This window comes from Magallana gigas, chromosome 4 (genome assembly GCF_963853765.1).
Source record: "Magallana gigas chromosome 4, xbMagGiga1.1, whole genome shotgun sequence".
Classification (NCBI taxonomy): domain Eukaryota; kingdom Metazoa; phylum Mollusca; class Bivalvia; order Ostreida; family Ostreidae; genus Magallana; species Magallana gigas.
Window position 1 is genome coordinate 1,978,304 of NC_088856.1, and position 27,033 is coordinate 2,005,336.

A 27,033-nucleotide genomic window follows, 5' to 3' on the forward strand; every position below is an offset into this window, starting at 1 on the left:
TATTACGTGATGATGTTTATTCTGAATGACAACATATGAATTTTTACAAATAAAACGTGTCACAACTTCAAGACAGTCTATAATCTATGGCAACGAGAAAGTGAGACAATGAAGAGTGAAAATATCATAAATAATCCAAATAATAAGTTATAGGAGCACTATATGACGAGTTATCGAACTATCTACCAAACATGCTCTCCCTGTGCATATCGGAGAATAAAAAAAAGTAATGACGACAGCAAGCACATCCCTAGGTGAATCTAAGATAATATCATTTATCTCAGATGTTAAAGATTAAAATGAATTAAAGGATTAATCAATCTGTCATGTGAAATATTTTCCTAATAACCTCAATATGGTTCTGACTATTCTATAGCTAACATAATCAAATATATTGCTTTTTGGTGATTTTCTGACATAAAAAAACAGTATAAACGAAGCCCCTAATTCAGCATCAAAACAATTAGAATTAAAAGAGACACAAACATAAGATGAGCATTTGAGACAAATCAATATAACAAATAAAAAATATATCACAATTTTCTATAATACAGCGAGTCGCGAGACGCACGAGAATACGGTACGGTGTAAATTGAGTCATACTCTGATCCGATGAAGCTGGTGGTTGTTTTGCAGCTATCTGAGCGATCGGTGCGCCCCTGGTGGTGAAGTGTCGAGGTGCTCGAGGTGCTCCTACTACTGCATGTACTGGGGTATGAGGCCGAGGCCGATAGGGTGCGCTGTGCCTTCTGTTGATCCGGGTATATGCAACAACAGATCATCTTCCATTGTTCGCGCACCTGTTTCTTTCGTGCAACGAAAAGAACGAAGATGAAAAAGCCCTGCAGGGAGCTGAGTATGGTGAAGGCGTACTGGAACGGCAGCCTGGCGTCTGATATAGCAAAGTAACCGAGAATCCAGGAGAGACCTAGAGAAATAAGAAAAAAAATGAATATCATATTCTTTTACTGACCATATAATAAAATGTTTTATTTTTTTCGTACTACTACATTTCTGTATTTGTTTTCTGTTTAAAACTAAGCACAGCAAAAGGCGGACGCAGCCCTCTTTGCGAATTGAGGGATAATGCATACACGTATGTATAATCAAATTAATGAAAAATGAAAGCTTAATCATGGGTTCTAAGAGCTGAACAATTTTCTTTCAACTAATGGGCGCCGCCACATTGTACGCCATTTTGTTAAACAAAGTTTACTGGATCATAAAATGACTGGCGTTTTTGATATTTATTGCGATAAAACAAAATGCTAACAATATAAGTTAAAAAGTGTTTAAATAAGTAATCAGTGCATACGACTTGTTTCTGATATTTTCACGTATGTCTTATCAATAAATCCAACAAAACAACCCAAAATGCTTAAAAAAGACCCGACGTTTTGATACTGAAGATTTTTATATTGATGTACCTCTCCTTTAGTTAGAGGACAAACTTCACGTATGAATTAAGACCGCCATATCTTTTGACCAAGCGAGATTTAGTTTACCTTTCGCTTGACGTTATGCTTTGCGTGAGCCGGTGGATCCTATTTTTAAATGAAATGTGTTCTTGCCTTTACTAAGTCAAACTGTATTGTTTCTTTATTAACAAAAAATATGCGTTCGACCCAACTGTCGCTTTCATTGCATATTATATCCTCTTAAAGGGGCATAGTCACGATTTTGGGCAAATATATTCCTTTTTTATTGTTTATAATGCTTTCATAACGCATTTCTAATAATGAACATAAATCTAAGAGTCAGTCATAGAGATACAAGAAACATAGCTTGCAATTCTTTGTTATGTAAATAAGGCTCGTACTTTGTTTTTGTTTGCATTTGTTCAATATACCAATGGAATTTTTTTTCAAGCGTTTTTTTTTCTTTTTAATCGTTATGAGCATAAATAAATGTTCCTAGCGTTTGCAACATTCACTAATGTTGTGAACGTGGAATTTTAAAAATGTACACAAAATCATGACCTAAGCTTTATATAAAAAAACAAAAACTTGTGAGCTCTGCATTTCGCGTATAACTCGACAATTGGCTCTCAAATTGATAAACTACTCGTATTAGATATGCATTAATGAGACACTTTAAATAATAAAAACGGAAAAAATAAATTTGACCTATTTTGAGTGTGACCACGTCCATTCAATGGCAGAGTATTCGAATCATACAATGACAGTATTATTATATAAATTATTATTATCATTATATTACTTTTATATTAGTAAGTATATACCTAGAAGTACGAAGCTAGTAATGGCGGCCTGTAGGTTGGTAATGGCCATTTTGTGTTTAGACTGGTTACTGCGCAGGCCTTGGGGTCTCCTGAAAATGCTAACCACTGTGATGATGAAGATCACGAGGTTAGCCAGAATGATGACCCCCACGGGAATGGCAAAGGCATAGTAGAAGGCATCCAAAGACATCCAACAACTAAAAGTCAAAGACAACGGACGTAGTGAACAGTTTGTTATACGCTTTATCGTTCAGTAAATAAAACATATTATTTCATTGCAAATGTCAAAGAATCATGAACACAATAAAACTATAATATAACTTTATAAATAAATTAAGCATTAGGAAAATATATTGATGAGTCCATCTGTAGATTTCTATGTTAAAAAAACACGTAAAGTATTTGTTTAAGGTAATGGTCCATACCCCACTAGATAAATAAAATGCGTACAGAATTTTTTCATATTTTTCAAACGTGTATCTGAGGATATGTTCTTATCAAATTTTACCCTGTTGGCTGGTCCATCTGTATTATAAAAGCTAGGGCCGTTGCTAAAAATAGAACCGATTGCGGAAATGGCGTTTTTCTCATACACAAAGAATATAAGCCTAAGCCTGAAATTTGACTTTTACAAATTCTTTTTTTTGACTTATATCCTATGTAAAATAAAGGAATTATTATTTCAAAACAAAAATTTTTATGTTACACTTGCTTATTTATCAAAAAATAGATAAATCTGCATACAAATTAGATAAAATGAATAAATTTTCAAAGAGAATATAAGCTCTTATGATTTTATTTACGTACAGAATTCTCTAAAATTTTGATATTATTTACATCTTAACGCCATTAATCAATTGGAAATAAAATTACCCAAGGGACCGGCCTTTACAGGATCACAATTGGCATATTTTTGGTAAAATCATTAAAATATATATTTTGAAAAAAGATCCGTAAAAATAAAACTGTGCATAGGTTAAGTATTTCATAACTCTAAACAAATATGTTTTCATTATTGTTAAATAGAAAATATGATTTAAACAAACTGTAGATTAATCTGTATCATTTAAATCGCAAAAGATGGTTTCTTTGGATGTCGGTTACTATTATGGATCGAGATCGGTATTTAGAAATTGCGGATACATGCGTGGATAATGCTAACTACCTGATATATGCCTTCAAGACAAAACCTCTATTCAAACTTTTTTTTACTGGTTTTAAAGACTGTTCTTATAATGAAATAACTTCTCTTCAGCGCATGGTTTTTAATTCTAAAAACATTTTTTTTGTGGAAAACAAATCTATGCTTGTTGCTAAGCGAATAGGATAAAGATGATATAGGTCAAATTATTTCCCCTTGTGTTTTTATCTCCCTTATGCACTGAAATATAGATCTCGATCAGGATTTCATTTTGGATGTTTATGGACTTTCAGGGATTAATGTTAAAAGAATTTGATTAAATTCAACCTTATAATGGATTGATGTTTATGCACGCAAAAGTAAGCGGTCTATATTTTCAAAACGAGTACGCAATCGACACAACCTAGTCATGTTATTTCGCTGATTAATACCCCGGTGGGCCTAATTGATTGCAGTTGCCAGGATTTTTGATATATTTGTTTTGAATCAATTTCTATGTCAGCTTGATTTCTTTGTTTTGAAATACGCCTTTTAACGTTAGGTCTCAATTAGATCGGGCACGGATAAGACGTAATAACGCGTGAATTACGTCAGACGTTGTTTTGTGACGTATGGATAATGACCTTAATACCACAAAAAAGAAGCTTAACGGACAATGAACAGCAGTATTCACTAAAATGCATTCATCGATAATTTGACGCTGTGTTTGTAATTTTATATTCCTCTTTTTACTTCATTATACAACTGAATATCATTAAGAATGAGAAAAAAGTTTATTTATCCTTAAAGAACGCCTTTTACATATAATATGTCTCTAAAACCTTTTTATATCTCAACATTACCTGTAAAGAAGCATTATTTTTAAATTGAACCACCACCTAACATTATGACCATCACCAGTGCTAAAAATAAACAAACCTTCTTCTAACAAATAACATTGCCCACCACCAGAATCTTAAATGGGTAACATACTAGTGATCTCCCCCTTTGTATAGATTGTGGTCAATGCTCAAAACACAAATGATGGGAATAACTGGCAGGCCTGGAATTAAAATTTGCAATAGAAAACAACCCACGTCTGTTACTTTTTTCATGTGCATGTAAATAAAACTGCTTTTCACAAATGTCTCAAAAAGAGAACTAGAAATACTAGCTTCATATGTTTCATAATTATTCTACCTTTTGAAGGACAATTTTAACTAAAAGATCATTTTCAGTAAAGAGTTGATAATGACAAGAGTGCGCTCTCACCCCACGCCGCGATTACGGACTTCAGGGTATATCTGGTGACGTAAGTACCAAGTACTTTCACAAAAGTCAGGTACTGAAGGAACGCTTCCATCAACATCCACATAAAGGAGGCCAGGATGAAGTAGTGGAGGAGAATGGCCACGATCAGGCAACCAATGAAATGATAGGTCTGTTTGATGCCCACCAGGAATATCACCCAGGAACACAGCATGGCCAGTGCCAGGTTAAACAGCGTCTGCTGAGCTCGTCCTTTGCGTAGTTTTCTATCAATGAAAAAAGTTCAGAAGTGTTTTTTTTTGTAAATCACTAATGTTTGTTGACTTGTTCAATAAAAAATAGGTAGCATCTTGAAATTTTTCCAATTGGTTATGAATATTCTGCATTTTTTTTTTTGAATTAAAGTTATCAATATTTTTTTGATGTTGAAAAGTACATCAAAATACTAGATTTCTGTATAAATCAATATAATCATCACCATATTCAATATCAATATTCTATTCATATGCATATATTTATTTACCTGAAGAAAACAAAAGATATGATGGTGAGGGATAGTCCGAGGATAGAGAGGCTGAGTCCGATTAGAGAGATGATGGAGAGCGTCACTTCATGCACGTGGTCTACTCGGTCGTCCTGTCCGTAGTAATCCTTGAAACACATTTATTTTTATGAATACGCTATTATCTGATTCAATATGAACATAGGTAGGTCTATAGTGACGCTTGTGAAGAAAGCTACAGAGCTCTGCATTAAAATGATTCAAAACTGAATTAAATTGTTTATAATAAAATCCAGTTGCTGATTTTGTATTTGATATTAACACTAATAATGACTGCACAACAGATTTCAAAGAAAATAAATAAATTAGTCTAAGATAGCGTGTTGCTTTTAAGTTAGTTGAGTAGTCTACTAACAAAAACATTTTATCTTGACATACTAAACATTGCAAAAATGAAATCCAAGCCGATATTCAATATAAAAAAATTTAAATTACGTAACACTTACTACGAGTACGGCGAAGTTTGTCAGGTGATCACAGAGACATACGTCACGTCCGTTCACTTGACCATCATACGTACAACCGGAAGACGACCACCCTCCCGCCATGTTGTTCAGAGTAAAGTTGTAAAACGCACAGGTACGGGTTCGGCCACCAACATCCTGATTTAAATACAATATCAAAGTAGACAAAATATTATATTCAAATTAAAATTATGTGTTGTTTGAATTAAAAAGAGCTGCATATTGCTTTAAATTGAAAGCGATTTTGTACCTTGAGTGGCCTGAAGATAGTTTTGACTTTTTGTTTTAATCCTTTAATTCTTCTTCCACCAATGCTGGCAGAAATGACAAAACTGTTTAATTTTTTATTGTTCGAACGTGTTGAATCGGATGCAGCTTGTTGGACATTGTTAGGCATGGACAAATCCTGGAACATATTGCCATCCCGGTACACCATCATGTACAACCTCGAATTGTTTTCTAAAAAAACAATTACGGACAAATAATGAATTATTGCAGTCTAAAAACGTGTGGTTTAACCATCAAATCAACTAAACAACTGAAAACAATGTAAGAAAAATAACTCTGGCATTTGTACGATACCTGCTTTGGTTTCTTCAACCAGCTCTGGTGGCAAATGAATCGCAACATCAATATCATCATAGAGGACAGATTCATTGTAAATAGAGACAATCCTTTGCTGGTTGAAAGGTGTGTACACCGCCTTTCCGTCCTCGTCTGTCTTTGCGGCCATTCCAATCACTGGCTGGGAAAACTTCTGAAGTTCATAAATCTCCATTGCGACATTAGGAAGAACCAATCGAAAATGTCCATCGTCATTTAAATCAGTATCCTCAACTATTCTTTCGAAATGTTTGATGATGCTGGAACAAAAGCAGTACAAATGTCAGATCAGCAACAAAGAAGGGAATGGAATGATACTTGCTTAACTTTGCGTTTAAATTTTTCATTGCATTAATTGTTTACAAACCTGCTGACTCTTTTGGCATTTTGAAAAACCATATCATCTACAGTCAACAATCTATCAACTGTCTCCAAAGCCTTTGCAGTCACCTAAATCATAAAAAATACAAGAGTTATCGTTTCATATGAAGGTAAGTAACTATTAAAAATCTCTACACAAGGTATTCATTCACCAGAGTATCGATTTAAAACTATATAAGGTGAATTACTTACAAATCTAGATTTGCCATTGCTAATAGCTGATTTTTCCATGATTTCATTGATGTACTCCAAATCGATTTCTTTGAAATCTTCAACTGTGTCTGCAATTTCTGCCGTTTCTTCTATAACGCTCTCCAGGTTGTTTTCTTCTATTTCCATCTGTTTAAAAGTCATTGTATCAATGATAATTTAATAAACAGATTTAAAAATGTTAAAGAACCGAAAAATTAATATGATTTTAATTATTTGAATCATCTCTAATACTGACCCTTCACTGAAATCAACTTTTATTTACCTCCGCTAGTTCCCTCAGTCTCTCCTCTGCTGTCATTCTTTGAACTAGGTTCTCGTACTCTTCGCCCTGCTCCTCGTCATCTACCAGTTGTTCGCTGGAATCTTCATCGTTTTCCTCCATCCTGGTATCTGGAGTGCCGCATCTTCTTGTGATTTGGATGTTGCCCCAATATGCACCACTCTTGAAGTTTCCTTTACATGTTGCTTTTCCAGCCCTTTCGCCATTTTCTGAAATTGTTTAGGTTAGATCCGAACTTTGGTTGTAATTTAATTATTGAGAATAAGAGATTCTGTGAACCTAATTTATTAACATTCTAATTTCTAGCAGGTATTACGAGAGTCTCATTGTCTTCAGTATGTTTTGCCGTAAAAAAGACCTGAAAATGTTTCTGATATTTTATTTACCTTCATGTTTGCATCTTAATTGCGATAAGGAGTCGGCGCAAACACATTTTTCACAATTAAATTGCGTACTAAAGTCATCGATAATGTAAGTTGGTTTGCGGTATTTTATCCTATTACACAAAACTTACCACAAACATCAATGCTAGAAACATTCAGGTTTATCCCTGCTGGGAAGAAGTTGGCGGCGAGTCTAGTTCTTGGGTCCGTCAAAGTTGTCTGTTGGCAGGAAACTAAAGAAATGAAATAAACAATTGATTTTGCGTATTCGAAACAATTTTAGTGCCATGTTTTTTTTCCATCAATTTAATATATTAACATTGCGTTATTGAAAATATCATCTAGGCTAAGAGAAATTTGAAACGTTAATATTGGTAGATTATCTTATAAATCTAACCTGTACTACGTATTTTCAAAGATCGAATAAAGCGTAGCGGAGTTCCACGCGGTAAACGAGTCAGGATATTTCCGTCTCTAAGTATCTCTTGATATCTGGTACGCATACTCTTATACAGTGGCATCTCGTCTGCTGTCGTATAATTTTTGGACGCTCTTATGTATACGTTGAAAGACAAAAGCAGAGGCGGTTTGCTGAAATCATAATATTTATAACAGTATGAGTTGCAAAATAGATAAAAATTAAAACTGTTAAACTGAATTTTGATCATGACATGAAAAGTCCATACCTCGATATATCTCCAGGATACGCAGAGGTACTCTCCAAATTAGGAAATTCCTGCTGTAGCTTTCTAAAGACAATATTATTTATATATCTGAGATCTGTCATTATGTTGAGGATAGGTGGAATATTTTTCTCGATCTTGTTATGAAGCAATCGTTCATCATATGGTATGGCTGGTAGAAGGATTATTCCCACAAATGTTATAACATCTGTAATTAAAAACAAAAACCCAAAACTATTAGACATACAAAAAATTTCAATATTGATTATTGTTTCATAATATTAGCTATAAACAGATTTGATTATAAAAGCAAGTGCTCTAGTTAAAAATAATTCATTAATATCTACTCTCATTCTTGTTCACATAAATCATACCAGTAAATCGAACAAATATTTCTCTTGATTTGTCCCTGACAAAAGGGCTGGTTTTCCAAGCCGCACACCAGTAATGTCCCTGGAATATTTCGTCTGTGAGAGACTGATCAGTTGACGTCTCCAGCGCCTTTCTAAGCCAGGTGTTCAACTCTAGGCTGGTCACATCAGTCTCCGCTGAAGAATAACGAAAGTATGTTATCATCAGCTATTTAAAAAAAGGACTTCTACAGATTTTGCATTTATATCGTTTAGATGCTATGAAAATACCTGGTTCCGGAAGAGGAGAGATTGGTCGACCTCCAAGATGAGGGAAAATACTGCTTTTCCTTTTTTTGACTTTGATGTCGATAAGACGGCCATCTTTAAACCACAAAATTGGTAATTCCGAAGCCGAGTTTTTTAAATCACACTGAAGGATCTTTTTGTCATTAATTGCAAACTCCTTAATCGCAAGAGACGTATTCATAGTTCTTGTATTTTGAATACCTTGAATATAAAAACTACATTAATAATTTCCCAAAAGACTTTTTTTTATAGAAACTTAAAACAAACTCAAATGAAGAAATACTTACGTATATCGTTGGCATTCTTTTCACAAACCGCAACAGCTTTGCTCTGATTACATTCAACAGCAATCGGTCCGGAGAGCGTCATCACACTGCAACTTGAATCCCGCGACCCACGCCTTACCCATATTGGTGGAATATCCTCTGTCATGCAAAATATAACGTTTTTATCAAACAGAACTCAAAACAAATTTATTCAAATTTCCATAACGTCTAAATACTTGTCCATAAATGCTGACCTTTTGGGGGAAGTTCTCCCAAATGTTCCTTAATACTATTCAATAGCGTCATTAAAAGATAATTTCCTTTATATCCATCATTTAGTTCAGCAACACTTCCGCCTTCCATTTTACATATGGTCATAGCATCCTTATGTGGCATTTTCGGGATTGTGTTGGCGTTTCTCATAATGCGATAACATTTTGTATGGAAAACATGACCCACCCATCCAGAATCGCATGTCGATGCTGTAAAGCAAAATGATAAGTATTTATCAATGTAGAAGTTTTTTCTCTGAGTTTTGAATAAAACCATTCGATATAGTTTACTGACTTTTAGTTAAAGAGATCTAAAGTAAATTACCTTGGGACTCGACAGTAACTGGATACGTATAACACATGGATGTTCTTCGGCTGTTACAATTTGAGAGTTTCATATGGGCCTTTCCATCATTTGATGCAATTTTTGGAATGGTTTGAGACTTCTGAAAGCTCGGAAGCAACGCTTGATTAACTCTTGCTTCCGCTCTTAAATCTGCTTCTTGGGCCAGTATATCTTCGGGGTCCATATCCATGTCTTCTGACACTTCCCCTGCTCTTATGCCTGCAAAATCTAAATCTTGGTCCTCCCTGTGACGGAATTCATCCTTTGAAGCTGCTTCAGCCATTAAACTTTTAGATCTGTTGTTTAATTTTTCAAACAGAGATCTAAATGCCTCGTCCGATTTTATAGTTTGTGTTTCTTCTGAAGAATCGTCAATATTTCTTATAGCTTCTAACACTATAGGCATCTCGCTGGAGCTTTTCAATTTGAAATGCTTGTCTCGTTCCATTTTATCACGATTTACTTCTTTTTGGTACATATCCTCATCATCTTCTATTTCATTGTTATGGTCGTAGAAATCTTTGAATTCGTAATTGCCACTCCTCATCAACTTATTTTCCTCTGAATTTCGAAACCTCACCACTCTGTCATTGTCTTCTTCAGATGATACAAAGAAATGTTCCGTTGATTCACTGGAACTACTGTATTCTTTTAAATAAGGTTTTGTGGTAGTTTTTTCTTCAAATGAAGAAAGAGAGGCATTATCGTCAGTGCGGTTTACCGATGCATTCGGATCTTCCATGTCTTCATGGCTTTCATCATCTTCAGCCTTGTTTTTAGATTCGATAGCAGAGTCAACCAAAAGATTTGATTTGTCTTCCTCGTTAGAATGATCCATCAAGTGCATTATATTTTCATTACTTTCATTGCTTCTATTATTGGCTACATTTTCCTTAACAACAACTTTTTCAATTTCTTCTGTGCTGTCTCCTTCCTTTGAGAGGTGCGACGGTGACACTAAAGATTTTTCATCAGAGGCTTGTTTCTTTGCATCTATTTGGATATTTTCAATACTATTCCCGTCAAAAACATCATTGAAAGGTAGAGAGTCAGTAGGATGACTGATAACCTCCTTTGATTCCAAATGAGAATTATTTTCTGTAATTTCACTACTGCTTACATCTGTTACCTGATTATGCAATTGACTTACTGTTATAAAGCTTGGTGTATCGCCTGCAATTTCAGTACTGTCTTTGCTATGTTCACCACTCTCTTGAGCTGTATTCATTGGTGTAGATTCTGTTGACGACGATGTTTTTACATCTCTTTCTTCAGAGGAAACAGTCTCTTTAATATCCTTTTTACTCTCATAATTTTTGTCCTCAATGCTTTCTATATTGAAATCCTTAGATAGTGAGTGTACTGGAGTAGATGTTGAAATTTTGTTTTCACTACTTGAGTTTTCATCATCATCATCATCATCATCATCATCATCATCAATATCATCAATATCATCATCATCATCATCATCATCATCATCATCATCAGCAGCAGCAGCAGCAGCAGAAGCAGCAGAAGCATCATCAGCATCATCATCAGTTTTGTTCTTCTTAATAATAAGGGTTGGGTCTTTATGTAATGATTGGACTGGAGTCGAAGTTGAAGTTTGTACATCAATAGAGGAAACGTTCTCCTCACTGCTTTTTTCATCAAATTCTTTGTTGTTTCCTTGGATACTAGTGGATTGTGTTGAATTGGGAGTTTGAAGTATTGAAGTTGAGGTTTGTTCTCTACTACTAACCTCTTCACTGCTATTGTTAAATTGGGAATCAGACCCATGGCGGGAAAAGGACAAAAGAGTACTCTCATTTTCTTTTGACACATCTGACTCATTGCTCTTGCTTTTATCTTCTTGTTTTTGGTTTGAATCAGTTGAATTGTCACTTGTTGCTAAAACTGTTATCTTTTCATTACTGTTTTTGTTACCGTCATTTCCTTCTTCTTCATTTGAAACTGATTCTTTTGCCGAATTTTCATCGTTATCATTTCTATTTGATGATATTTGTTTTACTTCATTTGCAGTTGCTGTTCCATTGATATGTTTAACGTTCGAGGATTCATCAGATTCGAAGCTACTATGCAGACTTGATTTTGGTTCTTTGATTGCATTTTCCTGTCTTTCAAAATCAAGCTTTATATCGCCGCTCTTTTCTAAATTCAATGACTTTCGATCTTTTTCATCGCGGTTTGCCTCAACATCCTCTCTATCAGGCTCCACAGAAGTCTTAATAATTTTTACCCGCTCTTGTTTAACATGTTTATTAACTTTATCTAAGATCGTTTCCTTTTTTTCTTTATTAGAACTATCTTTATCTGTCGGTTTATCAAGGCCACTTCCTTTCCTTACATTTCCTTTTTTAGGTGTGTCAACTTTCTTTGTTTCGTCAAGAAGGGACTTACCATCTTTTTCGTCTGAAGCTTTAAATTTTCTTACTTGAATGTTTGATATTGGCATTGGTAAGGTTGCTTTGATTTCTTTGCTGACTTCCTCAGATGAACTTGTTGACACGTAATCTTCCACCCCTGGTATGATCGTTACGGTTTTCATTCCTTTAGTCTCATCAGATTCCTCGTCTGATGAGTAAGAGTCCGTGTTGTTTTTGTTACTTCTATCAATAACTAAAATAGCATCATCTGGCTCAGATTCCATGATATCTTTTGATGAATCGGAGTCATCCCCGTTATCTCTGAGGGTTGCAGATGTAACTATGCTAGAATCTGTGGAGGCAGACAACTCTTCGGACGAACTAGTGATTTGAGAAGCATCATCAACTTCTAAACTTGCACTAGTTGTGTCTAACGGATTAACATTTTCTATATTTTCTTCAGTCAACATATTTGATTTCGTCAGAGAAGATGTTGCTACAGACTCTTTAGAATTCCTTATCATGTCTTTACTTTTTTGAATACTTCTGTCGTTTAAACTGCTAAAAATGTCATTCGATTGTGTTGGAATAATGATGCCACCAGCAGTTTTCTTTTGATTATCTCCAGTTTCGCTATTTTTTGTATTACTGTCAATTTTAACCATAGAGGAAAACGGTGTTGTTGATATGGGCTTTGACATTTCAGATTTTTCGTCACTTTCATCATTGTCACGGTTTTTGCTATCTACTTCTTTTACTTTGTCAAGAGGGATCGGAGGGACATTTGCACTTATTGTATTTGCACTTGTTGTAGTCCTTGTATAATCACCTGTTTCTGAGTTGTTTTGTATTTCCTCTGACGATTTATTTTCGTCTGATAATTGTTTCCCATTTTCAGTTTGACCATTAAAGAATGCCTCTGCAGTTGGTTTGGTTTTATTCAAGACAACATGTGGTTTTATCGAATCCTTGACTACCTCATCGCTTTTTTCAATCAATGACGATGTATCATCTTTTTGTTTTGGTCTTTCTTTTATCTGTTTCTGAAAATGAGGATTTATGATATTAATTGGTGGAGGAAAAAGACCAGTTGTGATTTTCATATTTTTACTAAATTTACGTTTTTTGTCTCGATCCCTTTCCTCGTCTTCAAAGGACACAGTGTCTGAAGACAATGACTCGCTGAAACTTTCCTCTTTTTCTGCCTTTCTTTCATTGCTAAGAGACTTGTCGTTAGAGTTCACTGTGGTCTTTTTTTCTTCAATATTTTCCGCAAGTTTACTGGTTTTTTCTATGCTTTCTTCAGATGAATTATTTGATTTTTGAAATTGTTCGCGCTTTGTTTTTTCTTCATTTTTCTCTATTACTGACACTGGAATGGGAATAGCTGATACTTTCTTTTTTAGTTTGGTTCTCTTCTGTTTATGAGTTGAGGGTGACTTGTTGGCAATGTCTTGGCGCCGACCGTCTTTGTCAGTGGTATCATCCCCTGATGTATTATCAGAATGTAACATTGATAAAGACAGTGGAACCCCTCCTCTTGCATCTGTTATTGTTTTTCTTTGTTTTGACGTTTGCTTTTCATCTTTTTTTAATTCCTCAGATGTTGTTTTTTCCGATTTTGATGAAATAGATTTCTTTTCTGTCGAGGTCTCCGGAAGGTCGTAAAAAGCTTTTGTATTAAATAAGGTAGTCGGGTTTGAACCACTTACACTTTTGCTTTTTGTCGCTTTACCTGTCTCTTCATCTGATACGCCATCCTCTTTTGTTGTAGGTTTCATGGCATCTAAATATGCTTTCAATTCTTCAGAATCAGCTTGACCAATGTTAATAGGAACTGGTTTTGGTGTTTCTATTTTTTCCAAAGGTATTTTGACTGCTTTGCTAACTTTAGATTGTTCACTACTTTTTTCTAATGTTGTCCTTGATGAAGATTTTTCATTGGAATTTGATTTTATTTCTTCTGTTAAAATAATTTCATCTGTTTCTGAAGCTCGATGTTTTCTTTCATCGGACAGTGAGCTTGAGCTTTTCGAAGATTTAGATTTTCTTCTGTTAGTAATTAAAGCAGGTGGAATAGCAATAGATGGTGGTTTTTGAGGGAACACTCTTTCAGCTTTGTTTTCGGATGTGGTTTGTTTCTGCTGTTTCGAAATGGGGTTAAGTTCTAATGTTTCTGTTGAGTCATCAATCTCATCAGTGTCTTCTGTTGAGTCCACGTTTTCGCTGGAAGACACTAGAGAATCCAGAATTTGGCTCATTTTTTCGTCCTTGTCAGTTTTTACTTTCTCACTTATGTTTGCGATTCCAATTGGGCTTATATCTGTCATTTCTTCAGATGAAGAAATTGATTCAGACTTTGCAGCCTTATTACCTTTCATGGAATGTACATTCTTCTTAGATGTGGTTTGCTTTGTTGATTTTTTGTCAACGGGAGGTTTGGGGGGCACCATTGCTTTAGTCGAAATCGTTGCAGATCTATGAATATTGGCTTTCAGTTTTGGCTTTTTAACATTGCTTTGAGTCGTATGTTTCTTAGATTCTCTTAAAAGCAAATCTTCGTAGTCAACAAAATCAGCAGGATGTGCATTCTTGACATTTTTGTCTTCTTTATTGTCTCTTCTTGTGTTTGTTTCCTTTTCTGGTTTAAATGTTGGAATGGGGACACCAGCTAGTTTATGTTCAGTTAAATTTGCCTGTTGATCATTCATTGTAAAATTTTCATACGCAGGATCAGTAGGCAGTGGTATAATAACGGGGCGAGTGGGACGAGTAGGAATAGATACAAGACTAGCTGCAGTCGTCACAATAGATCTTGGTGTCACCACTCCCTCGAATGTGCTGTTTGAATCTTCTGAATCAGCCTTTAGATCGGGCAATGTTTTAGATTTATCAAGAGTCTGTCGTAAGTATGAAGATTTTGGGTGATCCCTTCTCTCATCGGGATAATCAGTCTCCTCAGTGGGCTGAGCAGGTTCAATAGCCTCATTAAGATTTGTAGTGAACTCTCGGTCATTCTCTTGCTTCTGTAGCAACTTGCGCTGAGATTCTATAAATTTTATTACTTTATTTGTATTTAGTGTAGTTCTTCTTCTATTGTTTTGGCGACTAAATTGTTCTATATAACGCTCTAAGGCTCGTAGTCCTGACATAGATGTCAAATGACGTCTTATGTCTTGAGGAGTATCCACCTCTCTAGAACCTGGAGCTGGAGTCTGCTCTAATTCAGGGATATCGTCATTCTGCTTAATTTGTTTTGATATCTTTTCCACAGATCGTTTAGAAAGTGTATGTTTCTCCATATATTGATTAAAATTCAACAAGCCACAGGTTGATCGACTGTCTTCGTGGAATTCAAAATCGTCATTATCAGCTGAATCCTCGTCCTCATCGTCAGGCTCTATGTTCCATTTCCAATTCCTCCGTTGAAGAAGTTCATATTCCAAAGGACTGAAATAGGAATTTGAAACAACGTCAGAAGAACTATCGACAAATATTAAAGGTCCGCAATAAATGATAACATATTGATTATTGTTTGGTCAATGGTTTAATGACTTACTCATTGTATGCTCGAACTTTATGTGGAGAGATTTCATCCCACACAAGATAGCCCCCTTCCTCATGGATACCGGTCCAAATGTTGTCAATGTCTAAATGCAAGAAATCAGCTTTATATTATTTTTTTATCAACAAAAACTAAATCGTTTGGATTGTAAATAATGAAATCATGTGTCAGTATTCAAATTTTGTTTTGTATATTTATTACATAGATAGATTATATTTGAACACATTTTAAAAAGAAGGTTTTTCATTTAGTATCCATTTAGTATTCGTACTTTTCCTCTTAAGATAGTCCTCAAGCTTCAGGGACTCGATTGATACAGGTGCCTCCATTTTCATTAGAAAAGAAAAATCTTTTCGACAGGTGTCGCGCGCATCGCTCCATGACAACGGGTGTGTGTTGGTTCTGAGACAGACTGTGACGTCATTAACCCGACCTTTGACCCACCCCTCCCGGCAAATTCCACTTAATAGATCTAAGTAATGTCCATCATTTGACTGTTGGGTTTTGGCAAATGTTTTATTTTGAAAAGCTGTTACATCGTGGTGTTCATTTGGGATGAAGTCCTCGGTATCGGGGAAGGGTTGTTGGCTAGAGATCCGGGTCTCTGAAACATTAAAAGTTATTTGTACGACAGAGATTAATAAAACACCTATTCCATATCAATCTTACCTAGCTAATGTTCTTTTTTTCTTGTTTAGATATATTTATATAAAAGCCTAGTATCAAATCTTCATTAAAAGTCAAAACTAAAATAACTTTATGGACTTGATTAAATTACCTATGGACAGCAAGAGAATGATTATCCGAATGGCATCTTGTCTCTTCCTGGTCATTATCGTTTACACTGCTTTCTGGCAATCATGTTCTGTAAAAGCAATCAGTCATTCATATTAACTGTAAAATAAACAATCATATTAAGCCTAGACCACAAAGATTAACACAACTAGACTTATAACATCACAGTAGAAGAGGAACAGGCGATTCATTCTATAAAAACACTCACTTAGGCTATTTTGAAAATCTGAAAAAGTTGGCAATTTCCGTCCGACTTGATATATACATTTTTGTTTTAAGTTGTCAATATTCGTTTACAGTTTTTTATGAGCATCAGATTCACGTATGCAACCATATTTCCCTACATCAACCTAAAGGAGAGCGAAAAGTTCGTTTCCTTGTGAACTTTTCAATTGGTCAAAAGTTCATATTTTTGACATCAAAAATATCATTGCACAAGCTTATGGTTTAACATAAAAACACGATCATGATCTTAATTCTGGATGGTTTGACTTTCGAAATCACCAGTATAATAGTTGGGAATCACAATAATCATATTTGATCACGTGACCAACCAAGTTCATATTCCGTTAAACTTTTAGAAAATCTTATTTATTTGTTGAATACTAGTAATCAAATGTATACATACGCTTAAGACTCGCTTTTTATTTTATTTTTAATCATGATTTTCAAAGTATAATCTTTACTTTGTCGTAATCTCAACACTTATTGGAAGCTCTCAATAACATATTAATTGTGTTTTCTACGCAAAAACAATGACATAAAACTAAGAACGCTACTAATGTATCAAAGAAAAATGAATTTAGCTCAGGTACAGTGGGGACGCTTAGAAAACAAACGTGGTCGTCATATTTTGCGCCGTTAATGGTGTTTCATTATGTAAATGAGGAGGATGGACTGAATGTGTTGACATTAACTGCAGCATAACCATCACTCATACTCTCTGTCAATCAGGCCTCCAGCTCTCCCCAGTATCTTCCTCGCTCAGAGTGTCCACAGCGGAACATGTTTATTATTAGGGAAACTTTCTATTCTTTTATTTTTTCCAATAAAATACACCATTCAAAACAATTGTTAACGCCATATAACTTTGAATTTTTTATCATGTTACATGTAACAAAATCTAAGTTCCGCAAATTGATTGTTTTTAATAGGTTGACTAATTACTAATACTGAATATTTTAATGCCAAAATGCCAATCTAGTTTAGTAACTGCTTTTTTCATTGGTTAATGTCTAAAACAGAAAATAATTAAATTAAACATTATAAGTGCGCTGTTCTGTTATCATAAGTTTCCAATAATTAATTGCTTAATTTTATCTGTTTTTGTCTAAACACATATTTATAGGTTTTTTTTTATTAATATGCTTTCTATTATGTTATCTGGTCGGTTTCGTGACATGTTGATATTCTAAATGCCGTTTGGAGCAATCAGCAGTTGAACTGCAGTTTTCTTAACCTTTTCTTGATTTCTGCTTATTCACAGCAAAATATCATCATTTTTATGACTGTTTTAACTTGTTTAACCTGTTTTTACTTCTCCAGTATTAAAACCCGAATCTGAAAAATATAAGCATAAAAATACACATATTTTGATCATGTAAAGGTTTGCTATAAAACTGGCAATGCCAGTCGGTGTAAGCTTACAGGAATCTTGAACGCTAGACGAATGGACATAAAATCACTGTAATAGGAGGGGGATTCTTCTTTTCCTATCAATCATCTCGTCTTTTGTTTTTGGTCATCCAGTTAAAACTAGTTTTACAAGACACTGGTTTCTCGATAGTTGGTCATTTTCATCTACTCCCAAAGTGTATCTAATGGCGATAAAGCTCTCCCTGTCTGAGTATTAGTTGTCAACTTAGGCTCTAAAGTCTACTTTATAAATAAATGTCCAAGAGTGTCTTATAAGGAAAAAAATTCCTAGTCTGGTTGTGTTTTAATCTTTTAATCTCTACCTGTTCAACAATTTTGACCGGGATCCAAAGTCTACTTCATCAAATTTAAGACTATGTTTTTTTCCATTTAAGGAAATAGAGCACAATTTTAAACATATAAAAATAGTTCATTTCTTTATCATTTTCATCTCAAAACTGTCAAAAAATCATACTAAAGAGGAAATGTCGTATTTTAAACCTATTTGGGAAAAAAATAGTTCTCTCCATAAGTCTACTGTTACTTGGAAAATTATTGTACTTGGATCTTACAATGAAGGTGATAGTACATGTTAAATGCTGATTGAAAATCGAAAAAAATCACATTAATTGAGCAAAGCAGAATTTTTATATAAAGATATTCATGTCAACTAATTGCTTATCGATCGTAAAAAAGATTTATGTTAAGAATGTATATCTTTAGATAAAACTGTAAAATGTCTTCGTCGTATTAGAATTGTTTTCATATCTTCTGCAAGGTTTTAGTCAAGGCATATGTTTACATTGTACATGAAATAGAATATCACAGTGAGGCACTCAGTTTTGATGTTAAACCATGACTGGAATTTCGTGGAATTTGATTTTTGTGGCACGATTTGTATTTATTTCAAGGTCTACTTAAATCATTAACATAGAAATGAACTTGTTCCTGGAACTATCCAAACAGAACAGCAGTTGTAAAACGAAAGACTTGGCTTTATTACCAGCGAGCAAGACAAGTTTTAAATGGAGGAAACACAGAGGATTCTTAAAGAGAGAAAAAAGAAACCCATAAGAATATTTTAAAGACACCTTTCCGGAAATGTTAGCTTGGAAACAAAGTGTTTCTGTATATTTTATTTTTATTCATGGTAGGTCAGTGTTATGATTTGTTTAGAGTGTTATGAGCAGTGGTTCACCAATGACCACTTAGAAACAGGCAGTATTAAAACGAGGCTTCTCTTACACTCTAAAATCGATTTTTTAAGACGGTTAGATTAAACAAAATTCTGATTTCAGTTTAACATGTAGATTATATTTTGTTTACAAACATCTTTATATTTCATGATGCAAACTGTAATTATAGAATTATTTACTCCACGTCTAGAATGGGAACAACCGTTCTTTCAATAATTTAACAAAGTTGCTGTAAACTTTTTATAACATTAATGACTATTTTATTTGAATGTATGACACATTTTGCGTACTTAGTCTACTGTATACATGTAGAATTTATACCGTGTTTGACATATGTATAAATAAATATATTTGCCAAGGAACCGCACCAGGTGTATACGAAAAATTAACCATTTGCGGACTAAAAATACAATCCACGGCCAAGCTTGTTAGCTGAGACAAACTAGCCTTCACTTTCTGTTAATTACAGTTAATCATCAATTACAAGGTGCGCGGGCACTTAGCAAGGGTGTTTACGCGCTGCATTGCCGGTGTCAACGAGCCCTGAACAAGTTACAAGGGGGACCCTCACCCCGTCACTGGAAAATCTCGGTCCCAGGTCACGTGTCGAATTAGTTCACACAAACAATCTTGAGGGTTGTTGCATCTAGTTTGTATGTTCGGGCTTCCGGGCATTTTACTTAACAAACTACCTTGTGAAATATTTGCATATAGTGGTAACAAATAAAATTTAATTAATGAAGTTTATGCCCTTTATTCCGATTGACTAAATTACCATTACCTACTATTACCTATTAGCAATTAACCTATTATTACCTATTAAAAATAAAGAGAAAATGACCGGGCAAATGTATATATTTATGTAATAAGAATCCAAAAGCACGGAAATTCACTATAATCTCTAAATCCAAATTTACCGTGAAAAATAGTTTTTTAAACCATTAGGTCAAAAGTAAATTATGAAAATTAGCTTATTTTGAGGAATAAATAATTTGTATATATCGAAACTAACTGTAAACTATCAAATTGATTGTTCTGTGAGCTATTTCATTTTGACATGACGGCATATACCATTTTCTCGGTCACATTAAGTCTACCTGAATGATTCACCTGTTGACCCCTTTGTTTGTGTCTTACACTGTCACTGACCAAGCACCAACAGGAAACATCCCCCAGTCATCCAAATTTAGAATCAATTTACTGGCCAGCTAACTTCGACCATAAACAGACGGAGTCTAGAGCGATACATAACAATAACTGTTTAAACGTCAGTTACATGTCCTGGAAGTTGCTTTGTAAGAGGAGAAGCGCCTTCGTTGTGGAGGAAATAAGGACTAGATTTTTTTAGGACTTTTTTTGTTTCCTACATTTCCTTTAGCCATGCCATACCAAGACCTTGGGTGATTGAACTGCAGTTGTCTTTGTTAACCTTTGGTCGAGCCTCTTTGATTGAGGCTGGTCAAAGTATTAAAAACAAATGAATTGCTAAAAAGACATTAACTTAGAAAGTTTAGGTTTGTCCATCAACTTCAGTTTAAGACTAGGGTACTTTAAGTATAATTTTAATGAAGATGTATTTTGACATGATTTTTAAAGGGACCACACTAGAAGAATCCAATTGCAAACAACTACTGTATGTAGGCAAACAGCTGGGATGGAGCTTTGTTCTGTTCATAAGTCAACTAGCTTGAAATAACTTAGGATATAAACATATGGAGAAAATATTTATATGATATATTAATGACCAAGATGTCGGATGATTTCATTAGTAGGATTATAAGAATTTCTTAAGAAAATTTTTCACTACTCGATTAAGAATTTTTGTTTAGATTATGTCACAATTAGATTGTATAGTAATTCCTGATATCCAAAATGAATTCTGTCCTATGCGATCTGTCATTTTCTTTGAAGATATTATTAAGATTCATATCTCACCTGATAGATGTAGTATCAATGACAGAAATAGTATCAGATATCTAAACAATGTACTAAACTATGACCTAATATCACGTAAAACGGACGGAAAATGCCACCTTGGTACGGAAGTAAATAATCGGCATTGTGTTCAGGACCCCCCTTTCCACCAACCCCAAAAAATCCGAAACAAATCCCCCCTCCCCCCCCAAAAAAAACCCCCAAAACAAAAGAAAGGACGAAAGAGAACGAACAAACAGAACTGTTCTGCGTTTCCTTAGTATTTTTTTTGTGTTGGTTAAAAAATATGTCTTGGTTGTGAAGAAATGACGATTAAATTTGCAGAATACCTTCCACTATATCGTATTCCATCGATATACCTATCTCTAAATGAATTAATCAATCATTCAATTAATGAGTTATTTTTCTTTAGGTCAGAACTTTATTAAAACTTAGTATTATGTTTACAAGATTAAATAACTGTTATATGTTGTTTTGTCGAGAGAGTATGAATGTTTTTTACATTGCCTGGCATTTTCAAGAAGAAAAATAAACATTTATTTATTCGTATGATTTGCTCTTTCCACCGATTGAACCTGTTTGTGCCATATGTCGAAAAACTTTGTGCCATAAAATATGCAGATCTTATGAAAATGGATTTCACGTACCACAACCTTGTACACTGTAACAGCAAGAGAAGGGTGATTAGTATTCATTGGAGTTGTCTGGTGTATATCAAGCAGGGACTCGCGTCAGAAGAATGCTAACCAAAGGTAATCAGTGGTGTCCCCAGAAACCACACAGCGGCTCTCCGGCGGAATTATTCATAGGAGAAAAGTAGTCCGTACATAACAATACCTAACCAATAACAGGGGGTTGTTTATGGTTCATCAGAACACATTTCAGATTCTAGATCTCAATGTTTACCAATAATTTCTTCTGTGATATCTATGGTCTGTTATTCTTTTTTATTAGGTGTATTAATTTTTTCAGCTTTCTGCAGATGCAATTACAATATGACACTATACTTTGACACCGAGACATACTAAAGGGTTAGATAAAAAAAAGGATGTCTTAGCAGAATGGTGTTGATAAAAGAAAAAGAAATTAAAGACTCTACGTGTAAGCAACATATCCTTAAATAATGATCGGGTGTTAAATGTTAATGAACTTCGTTAATTGTTGATCTATCTTCATATACTTATAAATTTTCCCAGTTGTTCTTTTGTATAAGACTGATGAAATAGCTGCCTTTATTTCAATTACAGGGGAGTTGATTCATCGGAATCTGTCACAGAGCAGATACATCATAGCTAGACCTGCCTCGCCTCGCTGGGTAAACCTAGGTCTTCAGGAGTACAGAGATATAATTAAGTTTCCCTCTGTATAAATTGAGATGGATTAATCAATATGTATAAGCATGCATGTTGTTGTGATTAATTGCTTTTGTTTCACGGATCTGTCATTGTCAATATCATCAAATAAACATTTTAACACCAACAACAGTTCCAAATTATCACCGAATTTCTACAGAATGAGTCGGGTTTTTTCGGACCGTGCCTCAGTCTCATCCAACCCACAAACTCACAACCTTCCATATGTGTATCTAGAGAATTAAAGGCAAGAGAGAAACGCGGGAAAAGTTTGATGCATCATAAATTTTTAAAGTACCGAATAAAAGTTGACAATTCATATGCCATGCATGTGATTTTCTCTTAACAAGGAACCACTATGAATTGATTATCATCAAAGAATTAATATCATAATCATGGCGTTATATGTCTGATCTGCTGTTAAAAATTGAAACCATATGAACATAACGTTATCCTAGAAACTAATTTACAAGTAAAAAAACAACAGTTGAAGTTCCTCTTAGATCAATTTAGAAAATGCACACCATTTATTTTTTGAGTCCTTGACAAAAATGTCGTGTACACATGCCATATTAAGAAAAAGGCGGATAAATACTGCTGAGATGTTCTTTTCTACGGAAGCATATGAACAGAGACATGCAGTAAGACAGGCGGGAGATTGACAGCTGTCAATGGAAAGGTCCAGACGCGGACCCGGGGGGAGAGGTTTACGACTTTATTGTGGCGGGCTGAGAGCGCGGGGCGATATAGTCCCGTGATTGGTTTAATGACCAGGAGAGAGAGAGAGAGAGAGAGAGAGAGAGAGAGAGAGAGAGAGAGAGAGAGAGAGAGAGAGAGAAAGAGAGAGAGATATTTTAAATAATATGCACATAATTATTTTTGCACAAGTGTTTTTTTTTAAAAATTGTATCAACTATCCAAAAAATCAAATCTACACGTCAAGTAGAATATTGTGTCCGTCGCGTTTTTATTGTTTAAATCCAAATTAGATTGCATTTGCATGTTCTTGTCTTCTGTGCTGTCTCGGTATATATATAGTAGCAATTACATAACTTTCAACTTAAAAATTTAAATTAAAGTTTCCAGGGTTATAAGTAATTTTATATTTTGTCAAAAGCCTTAACTTTTTTATTGATATCTATAAATATTTTTAGATACCTTATTCTATGTCGTTTATAATATTTTCGAACCTTAATTATGTTTTCGTTTCTATAAAAAAGACAATAATCTTTATCTTGTTATTCATTTTTTTTTATAAGACATCCAAGAAAAGTAGATTGTTCTTGTGGTCATTGTTGGTTGACGTCACAGTAAAGCACTTTCATTTTTAAAAGGCGCTGGAGTTCACAAAAAAGACCAAAATCTGTAAATGGGGTTCAGAGTTGCATGTAGATGACTTGTAACAAATTCATTTTACAAGGCGCTTTGTTCACAAAGAAATAAACCAAAATTTATTCGTTTTGTGGTGTATGTTGTTTGACATGTGTCAATTTCATTTTCAACGGGGTGATTTGGTTCACAAAATTATTAATTATTTAAAATTCTTTTTAAAAAGTACTATTCTGAGTTTGAAAGTAATTTTAAAAAATGGTTTGAAAATGACACTACAACCTCTGTGACAGTAGCTCTCTAGCCCTACAGTTTGACAAGTTTTACCATCTTCATTAATCTCTCCTCCACATCTTAGTTCCTTATCATATGTAAAAGAACTATATTGGCCTTTGTTTTTAGTATGTCATTGGTTTTTTCCGTGGTTGTCTTTCAGTCTGATTGGTACCTATCTTGACGTTCATTTCATATCAATGTCGGAAAACAGTAAAGCATTGTGTTTTGTTGTTGTTTAGACTTTATATCGTTGGGCATTGAAACGATAATTATGTATAAACAGTTATAAAGAAATAAAATTATTTGCTGTTCTCTTCTTCCATTAAGAGGGATCAATGGTTGTGGCCATTTTTAGACTGTATTGATCTCCTTTAGGAGAAGAAGTCTATAAAAATACATAGGAAAATGCCAAAAAGGCAAATGTATGGACTTTTTTTTTTACCATATAATTGTTATTACAAAACAATCATGTCTTAAATTGTTGGTACATTTGATGGTGAATTTGTTGACCATCTAGCATCCTTAAATTACATTATTGATAATACGTGTATACTGTATGTTACTATATCTTTAAATTACGTTCTTGATAATACGTGTATACTGTATGTTACTATATCTTTAGATTACGTTCTTGATAATACGTGTATACTGTATGTTACTATATCTTTAAATTACGTTCTTGATAATACGTGTATACTGTATGTTACTATATCTTTAAATTACGTTCTTGATAATACGTGTATACTGTATGTTACTATATCTTTAAATTACGTTCTTGATAATATGTGTATACTGTATCTTACTATATCTTTAAATTACATTCTTGATAATACGTGTATACTGTATGTTACTATATCTTTAAATTACATTCTTGATAATACGTGTATACTGTATGTTACTATATCTTTAAAAAGCTTTTAAAAATCAGATTTACAATAAAGCTTTAACAAAGGTAAATTAATTAAACCTTTGTCGTGGTTTTATCAACAAAAATATTAGATAAATGTAAATACAAATCATACACTGTTGTCCATTTGTATATTAATTTAGTATTCAAAATCCACGAAGCAAACTCAAATGTTACCTTATTATAATCATACTAATCACTACTTTCACAGTGTATTTACATGTATAGAAACAAAGAATGTGATTTAAGCACACATGTATGAACAGATAGACACTATAATTTCTCGTGCAATATTGCAGACTGTTTTATTGTTTAAAGATAATTACACATGCCCGTTCGGCCATTTTGAAATACAAAAGCTGTGTATTTAATGCATTTCTCCGTTACCTCTGGCGCTGCGTTAACAGACTAATGATTACATTACCGTGTCACGTCAACGGGAGGAAGTAGTCAGACTACCGCTAATTATCGAATGTAAATTAACAGGAATTACGTCACAAATCTATTGAAACACTGATGTCCCTATGTAAAAACGTGTATTATGTAATAAAGTTTTATAAATTATGTCAAAATCTCAAGAAATACGAGAATTCTTCCTCTTTATATGTAATTTGGTATAATGGTGAGATCCGTTATTTGTGAACTCTGGTATGTGACAGGGATATCCGCTCTGACCTTTACTATTGATGTTGTATCAAACATATAAAATATTAAATACCATATTCTTATGCTTGTAACTTGTGTACAGATATATTTATATAGTTATAGATTAACATAACATTTTAAATTTCGAAGCGTTCAGCTCATCATTTTCATAAAAAATTATCCTTAACTTGTATAATGTAACATTACATATAAACCATAATTTGTTCAACAGTGGAACTATTTCTTAGTTTTCTATCCCATTTCAGTCTGTTATACATTGTATATTGTACTTACATACTACATATATTCTTCTAGTCTTTTATGGTTTATTTCCTCTTTGTCGGAGTTGTCCAATATCGAAATCTAAGTTAATATCACCGAGGAATATACGTCCACTAAATCCACGAAAATACTGGTACAGAAAACTCCGAGATGAATCCGGAATTGGTTCACAGATAACTCCAAGAGAAAATTCGCACACTGTCTGTTTGTCGCACACTCACAAAAACAAGCGTTTTACCATTTACCTATCTATATCGTGCGGGAACCGCAAATCTGCCTGGGGCAGGGATATGACAATTATGATGCATGACTATGTGACAAGTAAGAAGGGCCGTGTTTTACGGGAGCTCAGAGATTTAGCATATAGCTTTCTGTCCGTTGTTGTGTTTATATGTAAAACAATTAACATTGCTGGCTAGATTTATGGAGAGAGTCGTAAAAGGTGCAACAATACTCATGGTGATGCATTAGTAAGCGACTGCTAGTGTGAATGTGATGACCATCAAAAATGGCGAATATATCAATCTATTTTGAAAGAATTTAAACACAACAGAAGGAAACTTTTCATTATATAAATTGAAAAAAAAACAAAAAACAAAAAGAAGTCGGACCCGTATTCTATAGGCTAAGAGACAACATATTTTATTTTCCTCCTCAAAACATCATAAGTCTTTATATCGCTCAATCCCTCATAAAATGCGGGTTTAATATTCTATGTGAGAGAGAGAGAGAGAGAGAGAGAGAGAGAGAGAGAGAGAGAGAGAGAGAGAGAGAGAACTTTTTCTCTAACCAAAAGAAGATGTAACTGGTAAGGCCATACATATCTTAAAACCTTCATATATAGATTTTATATAGATTTTACATATGGTATTTGCTGTTTAGCCCTTCATTTAAAAGATAATGTAAATACATGTATAAATTATTAATATTTTCCGGATCGACTCGTCGCTTTTATGAAATTAACCACTTTTCTGAGAGTGGTCAGGAGGCAATTCATTAGAATCTAT

General features: G+C 34.0%; 1 protein-coding gene across 1 annotated transcript; it reads right to left on the minus strand.

Moving 5' to 3' along the window:
• LOC105325985 (uncharacterized) lies at positions 1-26,308 on the minus strand. The gene is made up of 23 exons (XM_011425807.4): positions 26,039-26,308; positions 16,453-16,539; positions 15,946-16,278; positions 15,669-15,759; positions 9,723-15,559; positions 9,380-9,607; positions 9,147-9,284; positions 8,842-9,060; positions 8,575-8,748; positions 8,204-8,408; positions 7,915-8,108; positions 7,649-7,750; positions 7,117-7,343; positions 6,834-6,980; positions 6,628-6,710; positions 6,240-6,520; positions 5,908-6,116; positions 5,640-5,795; positions 5,155-5,282; positions 4,635-4,897; positions 4,356-4,425; positions 2,243-2,439; positions 1-928 (listed from the first exon to the last, which is right to left on the minus strand). Exons 2-23 carry the CDS (start codon positions 16,505-16,507, stop codon positions 534-536), a joined length of 9,732 nt encoding a protein of 3,243 aa, XP_011424109.4. The 5' UTR covers positions 16,508-16,539; positions 26,039-26,308; the 3' UTR covers positions 1-533.
• Positions 26,309-27,033: the final 725 nt, after the last annotated feature.

Coding starts and splice junctions, on each gene's coding strand:
- LOC105325985 (XM_011425807.4), bottom strand. CDS start 16,507: ATGACCAGGAAGAGACAAGATGCCATTCGGATAATCATTCTCTTGCTG. Junction 4,426..4,634: donor GTCCGTAATCGCGGCGTGGG/GTGAGAGCGCAC, acceptor TTTTAATTCCAG/GCCTGCCAGTTATTCCCATC. Junction 2,440..4,355: donor TACAAAGGGGGAGATCACTA/GTATGTTACCCA, acceptor TTTGACTTTTAG/TTGTTGGATGTCTTTGGATG.